The sequence below is a fragment of the Panthera uncia genome (genome assembly GCF_023721935.1).
Source record: "Panthera uncia isolate 11264 chromosome E2 unlocalized genomic scaffold, Puncia_PCG_1.0 HiC_scaffold_20, whole genome shotgun sequence".
Lineage (NCBI taxonomy): Eukaryota > Metazoa > Chordata > Mammalia > Carnivora > Felidae > Panthera > Panthera uncia.
The window spans coordinates 25,572,256-25,594,210 of NW_026057589.1; the positions used below are offsets into that span (position 1 = coordinate 25,572,256).

The 21,955-nt window shown below is 50.9% G+C and overlaps 1 protein-coding gene across 1 annotated transcript in view; it reads right to left on the reverse strand.

The window, feature by feature from the left end:
* FANCA (FA complementation group A) overlaps positions 1 to 21,955 on the reverse strand; it is a 61,613-nt gene that overhangs the window by 15,935 nt on the left and 23,723 nt on the right. The window contains exons 15-28 of the mRNA XM_049622786.1: positions 19,582 to 19,692; positions 17,845 to 17,940; positions 17,679 to 17,738; positions 16,737 to 16,825; positions 15,979 to 16,039; positions 15,850 to 15,899; positions 8,559 to 8,635; positions 6,617 to 6,730; positions 5,349 to 5,485; positions 4,824 to 4,894; positions 4,350 to 4,446; positions 4,083 to 4,270; positions 2,512 to 2,608; positions 823 to 999 (exon numbers count right to left, since the gene is read on the reverse strand). Coding sequence (XP_049478743.1) covers positions 823 to 999; positions 2,512 to 2,608; positions 4,083 to 4,270; positions 4,350 to 4,446; positions 4,824 to 4,894; positions 5,349 to 5,485; positions 6,617 to 6,730; positions 8,559 to 8,635; positions 15,850 to 15,899; positions 15,979 to 16,039; positions 16,737 to 16,825; positions 17,679 to 17,738; positions 17,845 to 17,940; positions 19,582 to 19,692 — 1,425 coding nt within the window. The remainder of the gene's footprint in view (positions 1 to 822; positions 1,000 to 2,511; positions 2,609 to 4,082; positions 4,271 to 4,349; positions 4,447 to 4,823; positions 4,895 to 5,348; positions 5,486 to 6,616; positions 6,731 to 8,558; positions 8,636 to 15,849; positions 15,900 to 15,978; positions 16,040 to 16,736; positions 16,826 to 17,678; positions 17,739 to 17,844; positions 17,941 to 19,581; positions 19,693 to 21,955) is intronic.

The following is a 21,955-nucleotide window of genomic DNA, read 5'->3' on the forward strand; positions in this document are numbered from 1 at the left end:
GTCCCAAAAATAAATAAAAAACGTTGAAAAAAAAAAAAAAAAAGTAACAAAATCCTTGGAACAATTCCACTCATTAACACGAACTAATCTCAAAACCTCACAGTGTGTGTGAAAAGGCACATCACAGAAACACGCGCACAGCACGCTGCCTACGTGTGAAGACCAAAGCCCGGCGACGTGGAGCAGGTAAAGCCAAGAGAAGCACGTCCGTGATCATCCGCAGGCGGGACAGCAGCCCTGAGCCCCCTGCTACGCTGCAGTTGGGCGGCTAGCATTCCCTGCTCTTGACTCGTTATGTCACACAAAGACTGTCGCACTTGCTCTGGGGTCACTCATGTGATTAACAATTCCAGAATTGAAAAAATATATGATAGAACAATTGAGAATTTTTCCTCAAAGGCCAAAATAAGGACATAAACATCCACGGAATAAATGAGAAGTTACGAAGAGGCAGCGTAGCGTGGGCAGGGGGGGCCGGAGCAGGCCAGGCTCACAGTGACGTTGCCCAGAGGAGCCCACCCCAAACGGGAGCCTGGCAGGTAGGCGTGAAGTCTGTTTCATTCACCCTCAAAATCTTCCACAACACGTTAGTGCCGAGGAAAAGTGGGCAGAGCGGAAACGACCTTTCTAATTTCTTACAACTGTGTGAATCTGCATCGATCCCAATAACGATTTCTATCAAAGCCACTTCTGTGCTCCTCCAGGGTCACTGGGTCAGGCCCAGCTGCCTGCCCGCCATATCCTCAGGAGGCCCCCAATCTCCCCGCAAACTCTTGTGAGTTAGAACGAGGGGAGAAGCAGGAAAGGGGCAGCGGGACCTACGTGAAATTCTTTCTCCTTCAACAGTTCCTGGAAGGTTCTCTGTTTCCACAGACAGAGGGCGGCTTGCTGCCAGTCTGCAGAGGGCCGGCACAAGGGCCTCCAGGGAGGGTCGGCTGTGTCCTCCGGACAGAGGGGATCTCGGGCTTCTGGGAACAGTCTCAGTATAATGAACTGAAACTGAAGAGAGACAGCGTCACATGGGTCGCAAGCAGCTGAGAAGACACGCCAGTAACCCGGCCGTGCGCAGGGCGCAGGGCAGCCCGAAGACCCTGGGCCGTCCCCCCGTCGCGGCCTGCACCCCGTGTGCAGTTACAGAGGGCACGTCGGTCAGCAGCCCTGTCCGTAAATCGTAACACCTGAGGCAGAAGTGCGGGCTCCAAGCTGCCCTCCACAAGGCGGTGGTGACCCCATGGCAGCGAACGGTGGTCTTCCCAGACCGCTGCTGCACCAGAGATTCCACTAAGAGAAGGTGCCGACCGGACAAGCAAAACACTGTGTCAGTGAACTAATTTATCTCTGCCATTAGGAGATTAGACTTCTTCCCATGTTTACTGAGCTGAGGGGGTGGGGGGAGGGCCCCCAGGGACACGTGGAGTCAGGGACTTCCTTGTCTGGGCCACTTCTAATCTGTTCCATGTTTCAAAATGTTGGCAGCTGGGACTAAGTTCCTCAACGCCAACGATGGGGGCACAAGTGTGCCCGGACCCCACTTCACCCTCCGGGTAGGGCCAGCTCAGCGGATTCTAATGGCGCCCACAACGGAGACGTGCACTGAACACCATGAGATGTTCCTTAAAACTCCGCCCGAGTAAGAATGCTGGTTCCCACTGTAACTTCAAATTCACTTTTGCCACTGAAGGCTTCTGACACGCATCTTTAAATTTCTCTGGCCTTAGAATAAATATAACAAGCATTCACTAGATGAGGGAAGTCTTTGGACAAAACTCAGAATTCTTCTTTAAATAAGAAGATACTTTTCATTAATATTTACCTTTTAATGTACCTATTTTACAAAAATCAGTATCTATTTCTTTTAAAAGTGGGATGTATGTTTGGGGGTGCCAGGGTGGCTCAGTCGGTCAAGCCTCAGACCGTTGATCTCAGCTCAGGTCACAATCTCACCATTTGTGAGTTCGAGCCCCACATCAGGGTCTGCGTGGATAGTGTGGAGCCTGCCTGGAATTCTCTCCCTCCCCCCCTTTCTGCCCTCCCCAGCTTGCTATCTCTCTTTCAAAAAATAAATAAGTGAAAACAACAAAAAGTAAATAAATAAAACATTTAGAATGAATAAGGGAGGGAGGGAGGGAGGGAGGGAGGGAGGGAAGGAGGGAGGGAGGGAGGGGAGGGGAGGGGAGGAAGGGAGGGAGGGAGGGAAGGCAGACGGGGGTGCGAGGGAGGGAGGAGGGGGGGAGGGGGGAGGGAAGAAGGAAGGAAGGGGGGAAGAGGGGGAAGGAGGAAGGGAGTGGGGGACAATTGTGGTCTTTGTCATCTTTCATCCCTTCATCTTAACTCTGAGAACGGAAGAAAAACGCAGCGTTCAGCCCAGAGAAGAGATGATCTGATAACTAACCAGCACTCCGGGCACACAGAGACGTGGGTGGGCAGACAAGAGACCTCCAACGTTTGGCTAGAAACCTGCGTTGAAACGGGAGACTCCAAGAATGGGGAAAAGGGACTGCACAGACTCACCTTCTTCACGAGGGCTGGAGACAAGCAGCCGCACAGAGTATCCCGTGATAAGGAAGAATATTTACACAAAGAGTAAGAAATCACCGCTGTACAAAATCTGAAAATAGAAAACAAATAATGTAGAAATGCGACCCGTGCGTAACAAGGAATGCAATAAAAGTGTGAATTTCACCCAAGTGAACCGAGTGCATTCTAAACCAGATGGCCTGAGGATTAGCCCCTGGCCTCTACTCCAGGCCAGGCCAGCTCCCAAGGCCTCGGGGAAACGCCCCCAAGTCACAACCGTGGATCTGAGCTTTATCTACACTGAAGGCACAGACCCAGAGAACACACAAAACAGTAAGACTGTGCAAATAAGGGCTTGCGGTCACTGCACGCCGAAGAGCCACGGCCAGAACAGGGCACCCGGGTGACTCGGTTGAGCGTCCAACTTGGTTTCCGGTCATAATCTCACAGTTCGTGGGTTCGAGCCCCGCGTCAGGCTCTCTGCTGTCGGCACAGAGCCTGCTTCGGATCCTCTGTCCACCACCGCCCCCCCGCCGTCCCTTCCCCACTCTCTCTCAAAAAGTAAACATTGAAAAACAAACAAAAAAAGCAGTCTTCAGGACAAGAGAGCAGCACGCCCACGTTTAAACTCAGCCTCACTCAGGGGGAGCCTCTGCCCGCCTGTGGTGGGTTGTGAGGCGTTGAGGGCAAGGGCCCCATGAGAAGAGACAGACCGTGGGGCCCAGGGGAAGTCAGGACTGACGCCAACAGGGCCTGCCTGTCCGGGCTGCCCAAAGCCCGAGAGGCTGGGCCGCTGTGCTTCCCGTGGGGGTGGCACAGGTGTCGGGGGCCGTGGTCCAGGGCAGGCGTTGTGTTCTCTCTCCTCGCCCAGTCACGATCCCCTCGTGCCTTCTGTCGGTTCTTTCCATGAACTGCGGTCCCAGCCCCTGCGCACAACTCTTCCGGAGCCTCCTGGCTCCCGCCCTGACCCTTCCTCTATGCACCTTGCACCCGTTTCGGCCTAGACTCCCAGGGCCCTGCCCCGGCACCTGCCACGCTGCATACGCCACACTATCAACTTGCCAGGTGCCCCCACACAGAAGGCAGGGGTGGGACTCCACCCCAGTCCTGGAACGGGTCTGGCCCACAGCGGAGAATGAGGGCCAGTAGGGGTGCACGCTGGCACAGATCTGTAGAATGATGGGTCTCGAAACCCTTTGAGACAAGTCTCTCTACATAGGGCAGCTCCACGTGCAGGTTCTCACTCCAGAGAAGCAGCTGCTAACCACAGGGGAAGCAGGGACGGGTCCCACCACATGCCAGGCGCCCCCAAGACAAAACCCGGTAGTGCTCACAACCCTTCCCAACGTGGAAGGACGTCTACAGTCCGTTGTTAACGTCTTCAGAAGCAGTTTCTAAGGTAGCACTACCTCATTTTTGTAAACAAAGAAACACAGACACATAAATACGACGTAAGACTCCAGAATGATTATCCGTGGAGCATGTCTGTGTTGGCCAATTGCGTTTGGTGAGTATGTGACTTCTGTCGAGCACGGGGAGGCACAGCGGATGTGAGGGCAGCTCACTTCAGGCAGAAGAGCGAGGTCTCCGAGGTCCTAAACGTCAGGAGGCTACTGAGGAACTCTGCGACGGACAGGCCCTCGGCGGGGGCAGGGAGGCCCACAGGCACCTCTGGGAGCACAGACCTGGACTGGGCCAGGTGGACGACCAGGGCGGCCAACCCCAGCACGTGGGAGGCACTCAGGCTTGGGCCCTGAAACGGAGAGAGTGTTTCTGCAGGAAGGAGGGCAGAGCCCACTTCCCAGGCAGGCGGACAGAGGCGGCGGCCGTACCTGGTGACGGAGCAGCTGGCAGAGCCTGGTGAGCACGACAGGAAGGAGCCTGCGTCCACACATGGCCGTCGCTAAGCGAGAAGCCCAGGGGCCCTGCCTGCAGAGACAGCCAGAGACCAGCAGTCTGGCCACTCCTGGCCCTGCACGGCCCTCCCACGGATTCTTCCGGAGGAGCGAAGGGTGCCCGAGAAAGACGTGAGCTGTTCCCCCAACGGCGAGGTCTCCGGGGGGGGATGCTTCATCTCTGCCGAGTCTCCGCACTGCCCCTTCACCCCACCCGGGACCCCCAACCAGTACAGAAGCCAGAAGGCAGGATCCAGGACCAAAGGTCAGAGGTCGACAAGGAGTGGGCAGCCCTGCCCCTCGTCACAGAAAACAGGGAGAAACCCCACTCCCCGAGGGAGGCCTGCTCCGAGCACCCCGGCCGCCCCCAGCAGAGCCCCAAAGCGCCCAGTGAAAACCCCCAGCCTCTACCTGTCTGGCGAGGCGAAGCCGGAAGCTACGATCAGGTTCTGACAAAAACACGTCAGCAGGAGGTCCGCGACCTGAGAGAGACAGATGGTCACCGAGAGCTCAGAGTCCCCGAGAGCAACGTGTAAGCAAGGCAGGCCTGCGTCTGGAGAGGAAACCATCACACCAACTGGCACCAGAACCCCATTCCCACATCCTGGAAGACAGCAGGCCAGGCGTTGTGAAATTTCACAGCAGAGAACAGGCTCAGCACACCTTGTCCGCACAGGGCCAAGGAGTAAACTGTTTTAGGCTCTGGGGCCACAGATGGGTTCCGCCGTGTGTTCTCCTCTAGAAATTTAAAAAGTGTGTACACAAACAGGCCGGGGCCGGCTGAGCCCAGGCCCAACACTGCCCGGCTCCCGGGTGTCGTTTCCACGTACACGGTTCGCCTGGCAAAACACGGGGTGGAGAGGAGGCCCGCACACCCGGGACTTCTTACACAATCCGGCCCCGCTCGGCAGCATAGGCCAGGCATCCCACACTCACCTCCCGTTCCTGCTGCTCCAGGCCTGGCGTGAGGACGCTGAGCTGAATCTGCGATCCCCCAGAGCTGCCGTCCTCCTCAGCGCGGCCCAAGGCGGCGTCCAGCCGCTCAGAAACAACTGCCACCCGAGCAGCCACAACTGCACGTAGAGAAACCCAGTTAGACGAGCAGGGGAACGCGGGCTGCCTGCAGGGGGCGGTGGCGTTCCCGCTCGCAACGGGCTGCCTGCAGGGGGCGCCGGCGTTCCCGCGCGATGCGGCTCACGGCAGCCCCGTCTCGGGCGCTACCAGGGCCACGAGCCTCAGGGCGGCGCTCCTCCGCCGGCCGGGCGGTGGGAGCACGCTGCGGGTGAGCATGACAGCCGTCCTCACGGCCTGGGATCATCTGGGCGGTTCTCTTTCACCCTGGATGCATGTTGTCCATCTGAAGTCCCAGGCCAACCCTCCCACACGGCACCGCGTCTGCTCCACGCCCCACGGTCGGTCTGCCAAAGGCCAGGAGCCACAGCCTCCCGGCGCCGGAGGTCAGGCGACAGGCCGACCGTGCCGGCCGGCAACGGAAACTACTGTGAGCAACAAGGCTGACGCAGACCTCGGTGTCCCCTCGCGCCAAATTCTGCAGGAGCGCAGTTCGGCAAGGCCATGCCCCTCTGGTCGCGGAGGAGACGCTACACGGAGGAAGGGAAACTGAGGCGGTGCCGTTAATCTTTCCTCTGTGAGGCTCTCGTGGGATATTCTGTCCTGGTTTGAATAAAATGGGTTTATCATCTATAAAAATCTCTTACAGGTACCAGGAAAAACACGGCTTTTTCCCATTAGATTCTACATTTTCCCTACCAAAAATCTCCAAAGTAGGGGAAGTCAGCATTTTGTTTTATGGACTGCCACACACCACATGAGGCGAATCATTCACGACTCACCATTTTACAGAAAATGGTCACGCAGAAGCAGAGGCCCAGTGTTCAGGGTTACAGCTACTCAGTTAAGAAAGAAAACCCCACACCTTGGTGCCGTCACTTTTCTTGCTCCTCATTACCTGTTCTGCTAGGAGCTCCAAGAGCAGAGTATTCAATCTGCTGAGGGTCTGTGACAGCCTGAACGACAGACCCGTCTCCCATCCCATCCCCGGTGAAAGGAGGCACGTCCTCAGCATCCGCCAGCGCTGTCGTCACGCTTAACTACCACGGCCACTGAGCCCTGGCCACGGCTGGACGTCCACTCGTCCCTCCAACACCCACTGCAGATGGCCCTGCGCACAGCCGTGTCCTCACCGTCATACTGCGTGGGGTCCGTCATCGCGGCTCTGAGCTCTCTTAGCGCGGCCGCGAGTGGTCCCAAGGGTCCCTCGGCACAGACAGCTTCCACCTTCGTTCCCGGGGCTGCACCTGAGAAATGACGGGACACGCACAGCTGGATGCGGCCTCTCCGTGTCCACGGCAGACAGAGGCGCCGGGACTCCACGAGGCGCTGCACTGCTGGGCACCCGTCACTGGTATCAGAAAATTGTTTGTAAATGTAGTAATTTAAGAAAAAACCTGATTTGGGGCATCCGGGTGGCTCAGTCAGTTAAGCGATCGACTTCAGCTTAGGTCAGGATCTCACAATTCCTGAGTTCGAGCCCCACATCAGGCTCTCTGCTGTCAGCACAGAGCCTGCTTCAGATCCTGGGTTTCCCTCTCTGTCTGCCCCTCCCCTGCTTTAGCATACATGCTCTATTCTCTTTCTCTCTCAAAAATAAAGCTTAAAAAAAATTTTAATTAAAAACAGTGAAAAAGAAAGAAAAAACATGGTTCTATGCGCAACATTGCCGTAAGTGTGAAAAACACATATGTAAAGAAGGACCAGAAGCATGGCGAGGGGGTCTCGGTGGGTACGTAGAATTGTGGATGGGTCATAATTTATTCCATTTCTAAAACTTTTAAGTAATGTCCTACTGTTTTTTATAATAGGATATTAAAAAAAAAGATGTAAAGGAGAAAACTTAAAAATTAATATACAAGAGAGGATTATCAGCTCTCAACATGTCTACGAGATTTTTGAAAACAGATTAGATCTGATCATATATTGGTAAAACAAAGATACTTCTTCAAAAAAATGTTTTCTAACTTTTTTAATGTAAGCTGTATACCCAACGTCGGGCTGGAACTCACGATCCCGAGATCCAGAGCCACGTGCTCCCCCGACTGAGCCACCCAGGAGTCCAAACACAGAATTTTCATTATACAAAGAAAAGCACACCGCAAATTGTTTTAAAAATACAAGTTCGAGTTCTGGTGTCACCAGAGAAGACACCGAGTGTCCACTGCGAGCCTCACATGGGAGACACCGAAACGAAACTAGAAGTGATGAGTCTTCGTTTATAAGCCCTGCCGGATGAGAAAGAAAACATCCGCGAGGCCCCTAAGGCAGGGCCAGGGGGCCGGGGCCGGAGGGGCGTGCCCCCCCCCCCCCACCACACTGGACGCAGCCCCACTGCCTCCTGGGAGCCCCACAACGGTGAGCTGTTGCAGTACTGGTCCGAACGAGCAGGGGACCCGGGACTGTCGTTCTTTGCCCACTCAAGTCTCCCGGGTCTCCGTGACTGTGAGAGAGCACCCATGCGTGTAACAGGAAGGTTCTGGCAGACAGAACCAGAAATCGCCACCTCATTCGGCCCAGGCGGCCCCGCGAATGTCAGAGGATTTAAAGTGGCGAACAAGAACGGCTTCACGGCACGGCTCCTGCCGAGACACAGGCCGCTCCACCGCCCAGCCGCTCGGAGCACCGAGGTCTCCCGACGCACGCCGCTGCCACACACGGGACCTGGGTCGACATCACTGACTCCTGTGAGCCGAGCGATCCCCAGCCCGCCACAGGACTCAACCGTCCAAAGAGAAAGCCGCCGCAGACCAGCCACCACGCCACGCGTCAGAACCGACACGACAGACGTCAAGTCTGGCTTCCTAGTCCGGGAGGTCCCCTGAATTTAAAGCCTGCGTCAGAACAGGCGAGCAGCAAGCACATCCCGGCCTCATGCAGAACCTCAGGGAGGGGCTCTGGCAGGTAACCCTCCGGGGCTCCCAGGCTGGGAGCCCAGGACCTGACGACTAGGGCGCGTCCGTCCCGACTTAGCCAGACCACACACACTGAGGTGTCTGTCACCCACCCCCACACCTCAGGACCCGGGATGCGGAAAAGTGCCCGACACAGGGATGGAGAGACCCATAACCTTACTTTCTGGCTTCTTCTCTTCGGCAGTGGAGCAGGCCTGGCAGTAGGCGGAGTACAGAGACAGGGGAATTTTATCTGCTCTGGATCAGGAGAAAACATGAAAACCAAGTCAACCAGGACTCAAATTAGTTCACAAGCTTACAATTTCAAAAACTATCATAAAACAAAAATACATGATATAGTCTACTATCCATACCTTATGGTAGGACTCTGTTTTTAGAAAAAACCCATTATATGCATGGACTCAAATGGTTCTTAGTGTTTCATAATTTGCCATATACACCTATCTGCCAACCGTGGTTTTCATAGGGTAGTGAGATTATAAATGATTTTTACTCCTCTCGTTGAAGTTTGGGTAATTTCCAAATTTTAAAGAGGACTTTTATTACTTTTAATGAATAATACTGAGAAAAGCACCCAACTGATGTCATTAGAAATACAGAGAATTATAGAACAAAGTCCTGTGATAAGGGTTTTGCAGGGCATGGACCCCTGGCTGGCACATTCTCATGGCACAGTGACAAGTCCAAGGACAAGAGCTGTGGAGTCACCTTCAGAAGAGCAGCCCAAGTATGGGACACGGGCAATGGCCTAGCCTGCGGGACACAAAGTCTCCAAGTGAGCAGCGAGGCAGGAAGGAGGCCTGCCGACAGTGCCGCAAGGCCTGATGATGAGCCAGGGAAAGGAGGAGGGAGGTGGCCGTATTCCAGAATGGGAGTGCCATCAAAGGCCAAAGCAAGGCAGAGGACAGGCTGGAGCAGAGGAGCACGCAACTGCCCCAGAGACTGGAAGGCGGGTAGCTTACAGATTAGAAAGCAATGCAAATAAAAAGAAAGAGCACATCTAAGGAAATGGAAAAATTCACAGAAGAGAACACTTCAGACATCGCTCATCCTCAGAGACCCAAGATCAAACACCGCAGCTATTAGAGGAGAATGGATTTCCATAAACAGAAAAATCCAGTGACAGAAAGAACAGGCAAGTTAACCAGAAGAAATCTCCCAGAAAGGAGAGAAAAAAAAAAAAAAAAAAAAAACCCCAAAAGACCAGACATGCAAAATGTAACAGAGAACAAGTCAGGAGACAATCCTGGTGGTGTAATGTCTGAAAAGGAAGAGCCCCAAGAAGAAACCAGGCAGGAAAGGAGACCCGCTCTGAAGTAAGCGGGATCAAGCAGTCCGTGTCTGTGGTTTGCTCCAAAACAGCCCAGAAGAGGGTGCGTGGGCAGCTCAGTCAGTGGAGTGTCTGACCACCGATTTTGGCTCAGGTCATGATCTCACAGTCATGAGATCGAGCCCCTCGTCAGGAGCTATGCTGGGCATGGAGCCTGCTTGGGATTCTTGCTCTCTCTGTCTCTCTCAACTCCTACCCCGTTTGCGTGCACACACACATGCACTCTCTCTCCCTAAAAATAAAAACAAAATGGCCCAGAACGGTGGGTGGACAGAGGAATTTGAGGGCTACATAAGTACTATCCTACATTTCTATCTTAAATTTTTCTTAACAAAAGGTTTTGAAATATCCGAGAAAACTTCTTTGTTCTGAAGGACACGAATTTCCAGATTAAAAGGCCCACCATCCGCCTAGCCAAGAAATGAAATTAGACCCACACCAAAATACATTGCAATGAAATTTGAAAACCCAGGAAACGATAAAAAAGATACCGCAAATCTCCAGAGAGAAAAACACATGTCACGTGCAAAGAATCAGAAACGAACATCTCAATAGCGACACTGGAAGCTACACATCAATAGATCAAGATTTTACAAATGTGAGGGAAAATATTTCCAAGCAAGATTTCTACATTTCTACACCCAGTCAAATTAACTATCAAATGTGAGGGCTGAATAAAATGTCAAAAAAAAGGCTACCTCCCATTCACCCTTCTTAAAAAGCTTCAGTAGGATGTGTTCCACCAAAACACGGGAGTAAATCCAGAAACAGGATGGTCTAGGGTCCAGGAAAGAGAAGAATCAAAGACATTCCCAGGTGGTCAAAGAAGATACGAGGATCGCAGAAGAAGCTAACAATTCAGAGTGGAGCCAGCTAGGAGGCTCCAGAAGGCCTTTCTCTCTCGGAAGCGACAGAGGGAGCACGTGAAGGTCTGAGTGAGAGGACACTGACAAGGCGGGTTTGGCTAGCAGCTGAATGACACATACAAAAAAGATTAAGATAAAACAAAGAGAATTAGGAGCCCCAGAGAAATGAAGGTAGTTACATTCCTAATGGTGAACTCTGAATAGTGTTTATATAGCCCTAAAAAAAAAAAAAAAAAAAAGTGAGTTTTAAAATTTAAAAGATTTTTTTGTATGAAGGACATCTACTTGTGTGGGTAGAAGCAAAAAACCTAGGTCTTCATCCTCAAATAGCGGAAAACCAACTGATATTGCCTAAAACAACAAAAAAAGTGGTAAGTTGCTAGCAAAATAAGAATATTATTTAGAAATATGGAGATAAATAACAAAAATCAGTCAAAACTTGAAAATGGTCGCCTCCAGAGAAAAAGAAATGGCAGGGAGGCGTGGAGGGGAGGGAATGACTATTTCTCTTAATAAACTTTATAGAACTGACTCTTCAATCTGCATTCTTAACTTTGACAAAAACAATTTTTAAAGCCTAGAAATAAATGTCAAAAAATTAGGAAGCCATACCATGCAAACACCAAAAAGGAAAAAAAAAAAAAAAAAAAAAAAAAAGCTGGCATTAACAGCCTAATAAATAAATAAAGCCTAATAAAGACATTACATAATAAAAAAATATCCAGCAAGGTGGATATATTTTTTGAAGGCTTTATTTTAACAATCATAAAAACTTGTTTGCAAGTAGTAACATAGGCTTCAAAATGCATAAAGACAAATCTGACAGAATTACAAGGAGAAAATGACAAAACCACAAAAACATCCTTAATAAACCGATAAACCAAAGTGACAGAATTCTGGTCAAGATACAGAAAACTTGGGAACAAGTACAATTTAACAGACAGACCCTATACCTCCAAAGTAAAGAATACAAAGGAAATGTTTACAAATGCTGAACACGTACGAGATCTAAGGGAAAGTCTCAAAAAAAAATCCATCAGGGCGCCTGGGTGCTACAGTCAGTTAAGCATCCAACTAAGGCTCAGGTCATGATCTCATGGTTGAGGAATTCCAGCCCCACTTTGGGATACGCACTCTCTCTCCCTCTCTCTCAGCCCCTTGCTCACTCACGCTCTCTCAAAATAAGTAAATAAATACACACATACATAAATATTTTAAAAATCCATAAAAAGCAAATCATCTTTGAAAATAATGTAATTAAATTAGAAATTAACAATAAAAGCTCAGGGGCAAACACCTATATGTTCGGAAAATGTTTTAATTCGTTTATAACTAACTCATAATTACAAGAAAACCATAACGCAAGTAATAAAATATCTAGAACTGAATGACAATGTAAGAACTATATGTTGAAACTTCTGGAAGGCACTGAAGTTAACACTTAGAGGTAAACTTTATTAAGCTACGCCTCTATTAAAACACAAGAAAGAGGGGCACGTGAGTGGCTCAGTCAGTTAAGCGTCCAAATTCGGCTCAGGTCATGATCTCACAGTCCATGAGTTCAAGCCCCGCGTCGGGCTCTGTGCTGGCAGCTCAGAGCCTGGAGCCTGCTTCAGATCTGTGTCTCCCTGTCTCTGCTCCTCCCCTGCTTGTGCCCTGTCTCTCTCTCTCAAAATAAATAAGTAAAACCAAAACAAAACTAAACTAAACTAAAACATAAGAAAGACTGTAAAACACTGAGTTAAACAACCAGCTTAAGAACTTAAGAACGACAGCGTGAAGTCAAAGAAAGCAGGAAATAATAAAGGTGCCCGCGGGGCTCAGTAGGTAAAGCCTCCGACTCTCGATTTGGGCTCAGGTCACGATCCCACAGCTTGTGGGCCTGAGCCCCCTGTCAAGGTCTGCACTGGCAGTGCGGAGTCTGCCTGGGATTCTCTCTCCGTCTCTGCCCCTCCCTGGCTCTCATGCACTCTCTCTAAATAAATAAACATGAAAAAAAAAAAAAAGAAAGAAAGAAACCGATTCAGTTGTCAATAGTTTGCCTCTGAGACAGACATGAGGAAAAGATATTATAGCCAAGTTTTATCAAACTTTAAGAGACGCAGAATCCTTGTGCTACATGAATTGTTTCAGAAGACAGGAAAGAGGGAAGGCTACCCAATTCATTCCATGAGAATGGAATACAGCCTTGATTGCAAAGCAGCCAACATGAATTAAAAAAAAGTATGAGACACAGATGCAAAAATCCTAAATAAAGTCATCATGAAACCACGTTCAACAGCCCATGTGATAAAAAATCGTTACAAAGCAGGTGATCCACAATGCAAGGAAAGTGGAAAAATCACTGTAATCTATCACATAACAGATTTCACAGCAGCAAAAACCACCTTCAGAGATGCAAAGAAACATAAATTGATGCTAAAAGTCCTTAGCAAATCTGCAGAGGGAATTTTCTGAGTATGTTAAAGGAAATGAAAATATAAAGACTACAGGGGCACCTAGGGGGCTCAGTCGGTTAATCATCTGACTTTGGCTCAGGTCACGATCTCACGATTCGTGAGTTCGAGCCCCGCGTCGGGCTCTGTGCTGGCAGCTCAGAGCCTGGAACCTGCTTCAGGTTCTGTGTCTCCCTCTCTCTCTGCCCCTCCCCCCACTCGCACTCTGTCTCTCTCTCTCTCCCAGAAATAAACAAACATTAATTTTTTTTTTTAAATATATAGACTACAGCAAATAGAAATACTGGTAAGACATCAGAAGCATTCCTATTTCAGTCAGAAACAACACACGATGCCAGCTTATTCTACAATTTCATGTTACACTAAGAAGCCTACCCAATTTAACAAGACAAAAACTAAAAGGCACAAAAATCAGAAAAGACAAACTTATTCGACATAGAAATCTACTGTGCTCATCTACAGAGAAAATCAACTAATCACCTACTATAAATAAGTTCAGCAGGGTTACTTGATACAGGAGTACCTATACTTCAATAATCAATGAAAAAAAAATTTTTTTTAAACCCCAGAAGATAATATGCTATTCACAACAACAAAATCTAGGTACCCAGTAGCAAATCTAACTAAAAATTTACAAGATAGAAAAATCTACTACTGAAAAGCTTAAATACATATGCGATGTTCATAGAAACAAAGTTACAATAAAGTCAACTACCCAATATTAATCCATAAATTAAGGAAATTCCACTAAAAATTCAGAGTTTAAAATTTTTTGAGTTTGAGAGAGAAAGAGAGAGAGAATGAGAGAGACAGAGAGAGAGAGAGAGAGAGAGAGAATAAACAGCGGAAGGGCAGAGAGAAAGGAAGACACAGACTTCAAAGCAGGCTCCGTGCTGTCAGCACAGAGCCCAATGTGAGGCTCGATCTCACGAACCATGGGATCATGGCCTGAGCCAAAACCCAGAGTCGTACACTTAACCAACTGAGCCTCCCAGGCACCCCTAAAAATTTGGAATTTTCGTGGATACACATCCAAGGACATTCACTGAAGCACTATCAAAAGAGCATTATAATGGAGTTAACCTAAGAGTTCTATTCTAGGGGATGGATAAATTAATCAAGGTAGTCATGCTGCAGGCCACAGCACCCCTGGGGCTGTGCAACATGGCAGCTGGTTGCCACAGAACAGAATTCTATGCTATTGGTCAAGTGACCCAGAGCCATCAGGTGAGTGAAAACACCAACTGCAGAGGGACACGGGGTGATATGTGCATGTATACACACATACTTTGTACCTTTAAATATATGTAATAAAATTAAAAATAGAAAAAGATTGGGGCACCTGGGTGGCTTAGTTGGTTAAGCGTCCAACTCTTGATTTAGGCTCAGGTCATGATCTCATGGTTCAAAGTCCGAGTCCCGTGTCAGCTTCCGCACTCGTAGTGCAGAGCCTGCTTGGGATCCTCTCTCTCCCTCTCTGTTACTCCCTGGCTCGCTCTGTCTCTCTTAAAAATAAATTTTAAAATGTTTGAAAAAAATAAATAAAAAGGGGCACCTGGGTGGCTCAGTCGGTTAAGTGTCCGACTTCGGCTCAGGCCATGATCTCACGGTTTGTAAGTTTGAGCCCTGTGTCAGGCTCTGTGCCGACAGCTTGGCGGAGCCTGGAGCCTCCTTCGGATTCTGTGTCTCCCTCTCTCTCTGCCCCTCCCCCGCTCATGCTCTGTCTCTGTCTCCTTCAAAAATAAATAAAAACATTAAAAAAAATTTTCTTAAAAAAATAAAAACAGGGGCGCCTGGGTGGCGCAGTCGGTTGGGCGTCCGACTTCAGCTCAGGTCACGATCTCACGGTCCGTGAGTTCGAGCCCCGCGTCAGGCTCTGGGCTGATGGCTCAGAGCCTGGAGCCTGCTTCCAATTCTGTGTCTCCCTCTCTCTCTGCCCCTCCCCCGTTCATGCTCTGTCTCTCTCTGTCTCAAAAATAAATAAACGTTAAAAAAAAAAATTTTTTTTTTAAATAAAAAAATAAAAAATAAAAACAAATAAATAAAAAGATTATACGTGAACCTCAGGATAACGGTTTCCTTAGAGAGGGAAAATGGAAAGCAGGTCAGGGAGCCGGATTGAGAAGGGTTTCAACAATACCTATACAATTTTATTTTGAACAAAAACATAAAAAAGGAAAGGCACAGCAAAGCATGAATGTGAGTGAGGCACAGGAGCACTTTTTGCACGGGTCTCTGTACTTCTGGATTCTTTTACACACAAAATAAATAAAAATAAGGATCCCAGAGAATAGTCCTATTATATATAAGATGACAAAGTTTACTTTTACGTTCTAGCCTCATTCCCCTCGACCTTCTTATCGCTGTGTTGTAAGAGGGTTACTGGGAAGCAGGATTTACAGGAAGGAAGACAGGGAAGCTGGTCAACTCTCGGCTGGGGGAGGTCCCAGCGTGAGTTGGGAAGCCAAGGCTGCGTGCCCTGCCCTGCGGTCTCAGGTCCCGCCGAACCTGCTGCAGAGCAAGGCTTCCGAGTCTCCCTGTTCTCTTCTTTCTTGGCTTAAATTCTTTCACATTGATCATGGACCAATCACCCGACTTTCTTGAATCCCCACACTGATAATCCTCAGTGAAAAATGATAGTCAGTATCAAAAATATTTTCTTTTTAAAATCTTAACCAACTGATTTTGAGCCAATAGTTCATAAATAAAACCCATGAGATAAAACGCATTCCTCCACACAAGAGGCACAACCCTTTACATTTGTCAAGAACCCTCCCGGAAGCAGGTGTCCTCACGTACCTCCTCAGGGACTCGATCAAGGCCGCTCTGGGGTCAGGCGTTTTCGGGAGCTGCGGGGGAAGATGGGGGTCAAGCGAGGCACCCGCTCTCTGCCAGCGGGGCCCCAGGCCCGCGACCGCACGTACTGACCACTCGAGGCGTGAGGAGGGCAGGGAGAAAGTGAGCCGTGTAGTAGGGTCTCCTGAAGATGCTGCAGCACAGGAGAGCAGGGTAGGAGGGTCACACACCCGTTCAGACGACACAGGCATTAGGGCCCCTTACTGACGACGACGAAATCCATTTCCACGGACACTCACTACATTTCAGAGGCTGTCTCACATCCTATCACGTGGCTGTGACATCACGCCACAGTTTTAAGTCTTCTTTTTCACCGTTTTGGGACATTTCCCACACAGGGAAGCAACAAGCTCGCGTCCCAGGGAATCTGGAAGGCACTGTGCCCGCCGCACAGCCGTGCGATCTGGGCCGGTCACTTCAGGTCAGCTGTGGGCGCTCCCCTGGGGCCGAGCTCGGAATCCTGGGAGCGGGGGTCAGGTCACAGCTCTGAGAAGCAAGGCCTTCGAAAAGCTGCCGCACACTGGCAGTGACCACAGTTGAAAACGTTTCGGGACCACACAAAACCCACAACAATTTTGCTATTCGATTCTGTCCTGGCTGCACTTCGGTCACCCATGAAGCATCAGTGACAAAGTTATTGCCCTAAACCCCCTAAGTGGGGGCCCTTCTCCACACTACCTGTCAGCTTTTATCAAGAAAACAAGGTTCACAGAAAGGCTCTGCACGACTTTTGCTGGACGTCTACCCTTGGAGACCCACAAATAGGAAAGCCATTCTACTCCGACTGGCTCTGAGAACAGACAGGATGGCTCGGGGAAGCACGACCCTACCTGGCCTCCATGACCGCGGAGGGGATTCTCCGTGTGTGTTCAAACACTGCGATGGCCTTCTCCACATCCTGGTGCGCTTGGCTGTGGGGCTGGCTCCGTACAGGGAGGGTGGGAAGGGAACACAGGATGTGGAAGAAAAGACACTGAGAAGGGTGTCATGAGCCTCCCCTCGAGCACAGCTCTGCCATGTCAAGGTGGATGGCGAGTGCTCACTGCCAGCACGGCAAGGGAACGTTCCAACCATTACCAGCAAGACCACACAAAGGCACCAGCCGCTGTTTCCTGCTCTCAGAGAGCTCGCGTCTGGCAATGAGCCGCCCCACTAACCACTCGACACGTCTGGGACCCCCTGCCACCCTCCCGGGTCCCCCGAGGAGAATAAAAGGGTCTAAAGAAAGATCTGAAGTGGGAAGGGGAAGAGTCTTAACTTTTGAGACTTAAAAAAAAATGTGAAATGACTTATGAGCAGCAAGAAATCTTAAATGGACAGCTGCATTAAACACTTACAAATATTCACCGAACGAGTTACGGGCCGCTGTGAGGGCTCTCCGGCAGCTCACAGCTTTTACAAAGCTTTTGAGGCTCTCAAAACAATGCATACAAACACCATACAGCATTCTGACTTCTGCTTTACGTAAATATAGTTAACGCTTTTTTCTGTAATTCTTAGAAAAACGTCATCTTCCCCCTACCCCATTTGAAAGACCTCCTGCTCTATGCAAACCCACATGAACCAAGATCTAAATGACAGACTTTCCTTCACACAGTGACCTGCTTTGCTCCTGCTCTGAAAAGGGCAGAGCATCACAGAGTAAGTACCTGCCAGTTAGCTCCCACCCTCAAGCTGCACCAGAAAGAAAAGGCTCAAACGCTCAGCTCAGAGTGAGCTTGGTGAGCACAGGCGACAGGCCACAAGGGGCAGTAGAACCGAGCTGACATTACCTCTGTCACGTCCCTGGCTGAAGACAGATCCTCGTAGAGGCCCATGTTTTCCAGAGAAACCTGCAGAGGAGACGTGTTTGGGGATGGGAGGACCAGGCAGGCGCTGGGCTCTGCGGGGAAAGGCTGAGGAAGGAGCTGTTGCTGGGGAGGGGAGGCCAGGACTCGCCTTCAGGTCGGCCAGACGCGTCTTGGCCAGCGTGACATAGTCTGTGAGGAGCGAGCGGTACTTGCTTGGCACCAGCGGTGGGTGGAGAATGTGCGCCTGCGGGCAGATGGCAGAACAGGTGACACCAGCCCGTGAACTGCTGGTGACTTTCCGGGGAGGCAGCAACAGCCCGCTTCCGAAAGCTGCACTTGTCGGACGTCAGGAGGGTCCAAGGGTTAGCCAAAGACCCTGGGGGCTGAAGCCAGAGGTGGGACAGAATCCCAGGGTCTCTACCTGCTCCCACGGATATCCATGGAGCAGAAGAGGGCCAGAAGAGGCGTTCAGAAGAGGGCCATGCCAGGGAGAGCATGGGGTGGGGCCCACCCACAGAGCCGGCCCCTCACCCACCGCACCCCAGCGCCCCCGCTCAGGCGCTGTCCTCCAGGGCTGCGGCTACAGCACCACCACAGCAGTGCCCAGGAGACAAGGGGTCAAGTCCCCACGGAAGGGTGGGAAGGAAGTTCTGGGCTTCACTCAGTGGCGGCAAGTTCTTTATTCTCCTTCCTCCATCCCGTCAGATGTATTCTTTGGAACGTAAGGCAAATGTCGTATTTACAAAAAAAGAAGTGAAAATCAGACTCCAGGTGCCCTACCCGCCCAAAGAATGCTGGCTATAGTCATCTCATTTTAGAAAAGAAAGCTTGGGGCGCCTGGGTGGCTCAGTCGGTTAAGCGGCCAACTTCGGCTCATGTCATGATCTCGTGGTCCGTGGGTTCGAGCCCTGCGTCAGGCTCTGTGCTGACAGCTCAGAGCCTAGAGCCTGTTTCAGATTCTGTGTCTCCCTCTCTCTGACCCTCCCCCGTTCATGCTCTGTCTCTCTCTGTCTCAAAAATAAATAAACATTAAAAAAAATTTTTTTTAAATAAAATAAGAAAGCTTGCAGTAAGGCATTTTTAATAACGAGATTCGTATAGATTTGTTACTAAAAATGCACACTCAGGGCACCTAGAGGGCTCAGTTGGTTGAGCGTCCACCTTTGGCTCAGGTCACCATCTCACATTCGTGAGTTTGAGCCCCACGTCGAGCTCGCTGCTGCTGGCGCAAAGCCCGCTTCGGATCTTCTGTCTCCCTCTCTCACTGCCCCCTCCCCGTTTGTGCATGCTCCCTCAAAATAAATAAACTTAAGACATTTAATAAAAAGATAATAAATTATGAAGGTCTTCCCCCCTGGAAGTAACGGCCACGGGCACTTTGGGGTATATCCTTCCGGTTCTTCTTTGATATAAAAATGCATCATTTTATATGGTAACTGACCGGAATTTAAATAAAACTTGAAGCTACAAAAAGAACAGAAAAGAAAAAATACCTATTTTAAAACTTTTTTTTTTAATTTTTCTTAACGTTTATTTATTTTTACAAGAGAGAGAGGAGGAGATAGAGCATGAGCAGAAGAGGGACAGAAAGAGAGGGAGGAAAAAGACGTATCATTTTAAAAGCACACACATGGGGCTGGACCGCACATGCACGTGCTCCTCCCGCTGAGCGGGGGCTGGGGACGCCCTCCTGTGCCCGCAACAGACCCGCCCCACCCTCTGCACTCGACACCGCGCTCACCGACCACCTGCCAGCGACGCGCGCCGGCTGGTTCCCGGGCGATCGACCGTCCCAAACGTGGCCCCGGTGCCCGGGGCACGATGACTTCCCTCCTTTGAGGCCTGCACGGAGGAGGGACGCCCGGGCGGCTGGGACTGCACTCACCTGCATGTACCGGGGCGCCTCAAAGGGCACGAGGTCTGACAGGAACTTGAAGAGGAAGACCAGCGTCTTCTTGCTGCAACAGTGGGAGCCCCTCGAGCTCCCAAAGGAGGCCTGGAGGGAGAGGCCGGCGTGAGGGCCAGGTGGCCGGCTCCACGAGGGGCTGTGCCCGCCACACAGCGATCTGTCACACGGCGCCTGGCGGCAGCCGTGCCTCCGCCACAGAGACAGAAACTCAATTGCAATGAAAGGGAAACAGAGCCGCTTGGGGCCCTGAAATCTTACGCTATGGCTTTGCCTGACTGAAGAGACGGGCTGAGGGGTTATTTAAAACGACAAGTTATGGGGCACCTGCGTGGCTCAGTCGGTTAAGCAGCCGACTTCAGCTCAGGTCATGATGTCCGTGAGTTCGAGACCCGGGTCGGGCTCTCTGCTGACAGCTCAGAGCCTGGAGCTGCTTTGGTTTCTGTGTCTCGCTTGGTCTCTGCCCCTCCCCCACTCACACTTCGTCTCTCTCTCTCTCTCTCTCTCAAAAGTAAATAAACATTTAAAAAATTTTTAAAAAAAAGTTTAAAATGAAAAGGTAAAACTACATTCCTAGGGGAACCTGGGTGGCTCAGTCAGTTAAGTGTCTGACTTGGGCTCAGGTCATGATCTTGCAGTTCGTGAGTTCAAGCCCCACATCAGACTCTGTGCTGACAGCTCAGAGCCTGGAGCTGCTTCGGTTTCTGTGTCTCCCTCTCTCTCTGCCCCTCCTCCGCTTGTGCTCTTTCTCTCTCAAAAATAAATAATAAACATTAAAAAATTAAAAAAAAAATACATGCCTATAGGGACACCTGGGTGGCTCAGTCAGTTGAATGTCCAACTCTTGGTTTTGGCTCAGGTCATGATCCCAGAGTTGTGGGATCGAGCCCCAAGTCAGGTTCTGCACTGAACGCAGAGAGCCTGCTTGGGATTCTCTCTCCCCCCATCTCTCTGTCCCCACCCCAGCTTCCTCTGAAATAAAATAAATAAATAAATAGTACCATACATACACATTCCTATAGAAAACAGTAACTGTGGCCTCTTTCTGTGACCCTCGGAGACACAGTGCATTAGCTCCCCTAACAAGGACCCTTCCCTAAACATACACATTCTACATGATGAAGCCACTTCTGAACACACAGAAACTCTCACTCTTCTGTGAGGAGACAACGTCACTGCAGGGGAAGTGGCCAAGGAGGACAACTCCTCAGGACACCGAACCCAGCTTTCCCGGGAGGGAACCGAGGGCTCCCAGGGAGTGTCGGGAATTCCAGAACGGCCAATGGACCCAAAGAGCCAGTGAGCCTCTGCCAAGAGAACCCAACACCCAGCCACACCAGGTCCTGCCCCAGCCCCGCCCACCAGAACTATGCAGCCACTGCTCCTGTGGCGGGAGGCCGGCCGAGCACTTCCGTCAGAGCACACAACATACCCGTGTGGGAGGAGGGTGCAGACAGACAGGCAGACACAAAAAGCCACCAGATACGGGGAAGATGGCGGAATAGGAGGGCCCGAGACTCCCCTCGTCCCACGAACACAACGAGGTAACTATCAAATCATCCCAAGTGCCCCAGAAATTAACCCGAAGACCGGCAGAACGAGAAGAGATGTGGTTTGGGAGAGAAACAGATGACGGCCACTGTGCTGGGACGGTGAGGACAGAATGCACACAGGGGAGCTCATGGGAAGACGGAGCCCCACGGCAACCGGCTCGGAAAGCGAGAGGGCCCATTCAAGTTCTTGCAATCAGCAGGGCTTCAGGCCTAGAGTTCTAAAGGGCAGGGGCTTGGCTCAGGGAGAGCCCGGAAGGCACCGTGCTGCTCCAGGAGAGAAGGCAGGCAAACGGCCCAGGGACCGGAGCCACGGAAACCGTGATCTGAAGAGACCTGAAGAGCCCCCGGAGCACACAGGGCGAGGTGATTTGCTCATCTCAGAGGGCTGGGCCCAGAGAGACCACGTTCACGGAGAGACCCCCTCCAGGAACAAAGACTTGACAGGCGCCGCCTCCCTCCCGCCCCTCAGCACAAGCACAGGGACGCCTGTGGGAACCAGCGGAGTCGGGCACCGCTTGCTTCCTAACTTAATCACACCAAACGCTCAATCCCGCCCCCCCCCACCCCGTCACCCCCGCCACACGCTCCGGCGCAGCTGCCCTTCCCAGCAGGCCCCCTTCCCCCAGAAGACCGGCCCAAACCCCTGCTCACACCGCTGTCTCGCCACCAGGTTCTGCGAGGCCTCGCTTCCACAATCTCATTTCACAAGCAGACCAGAGCACCGCTACTTAAAACGCGCCACATTCAGACCACTCACTGCCCACAAGAGGCAAAGAGCCTCTGCAGACAACTGGCCTGAA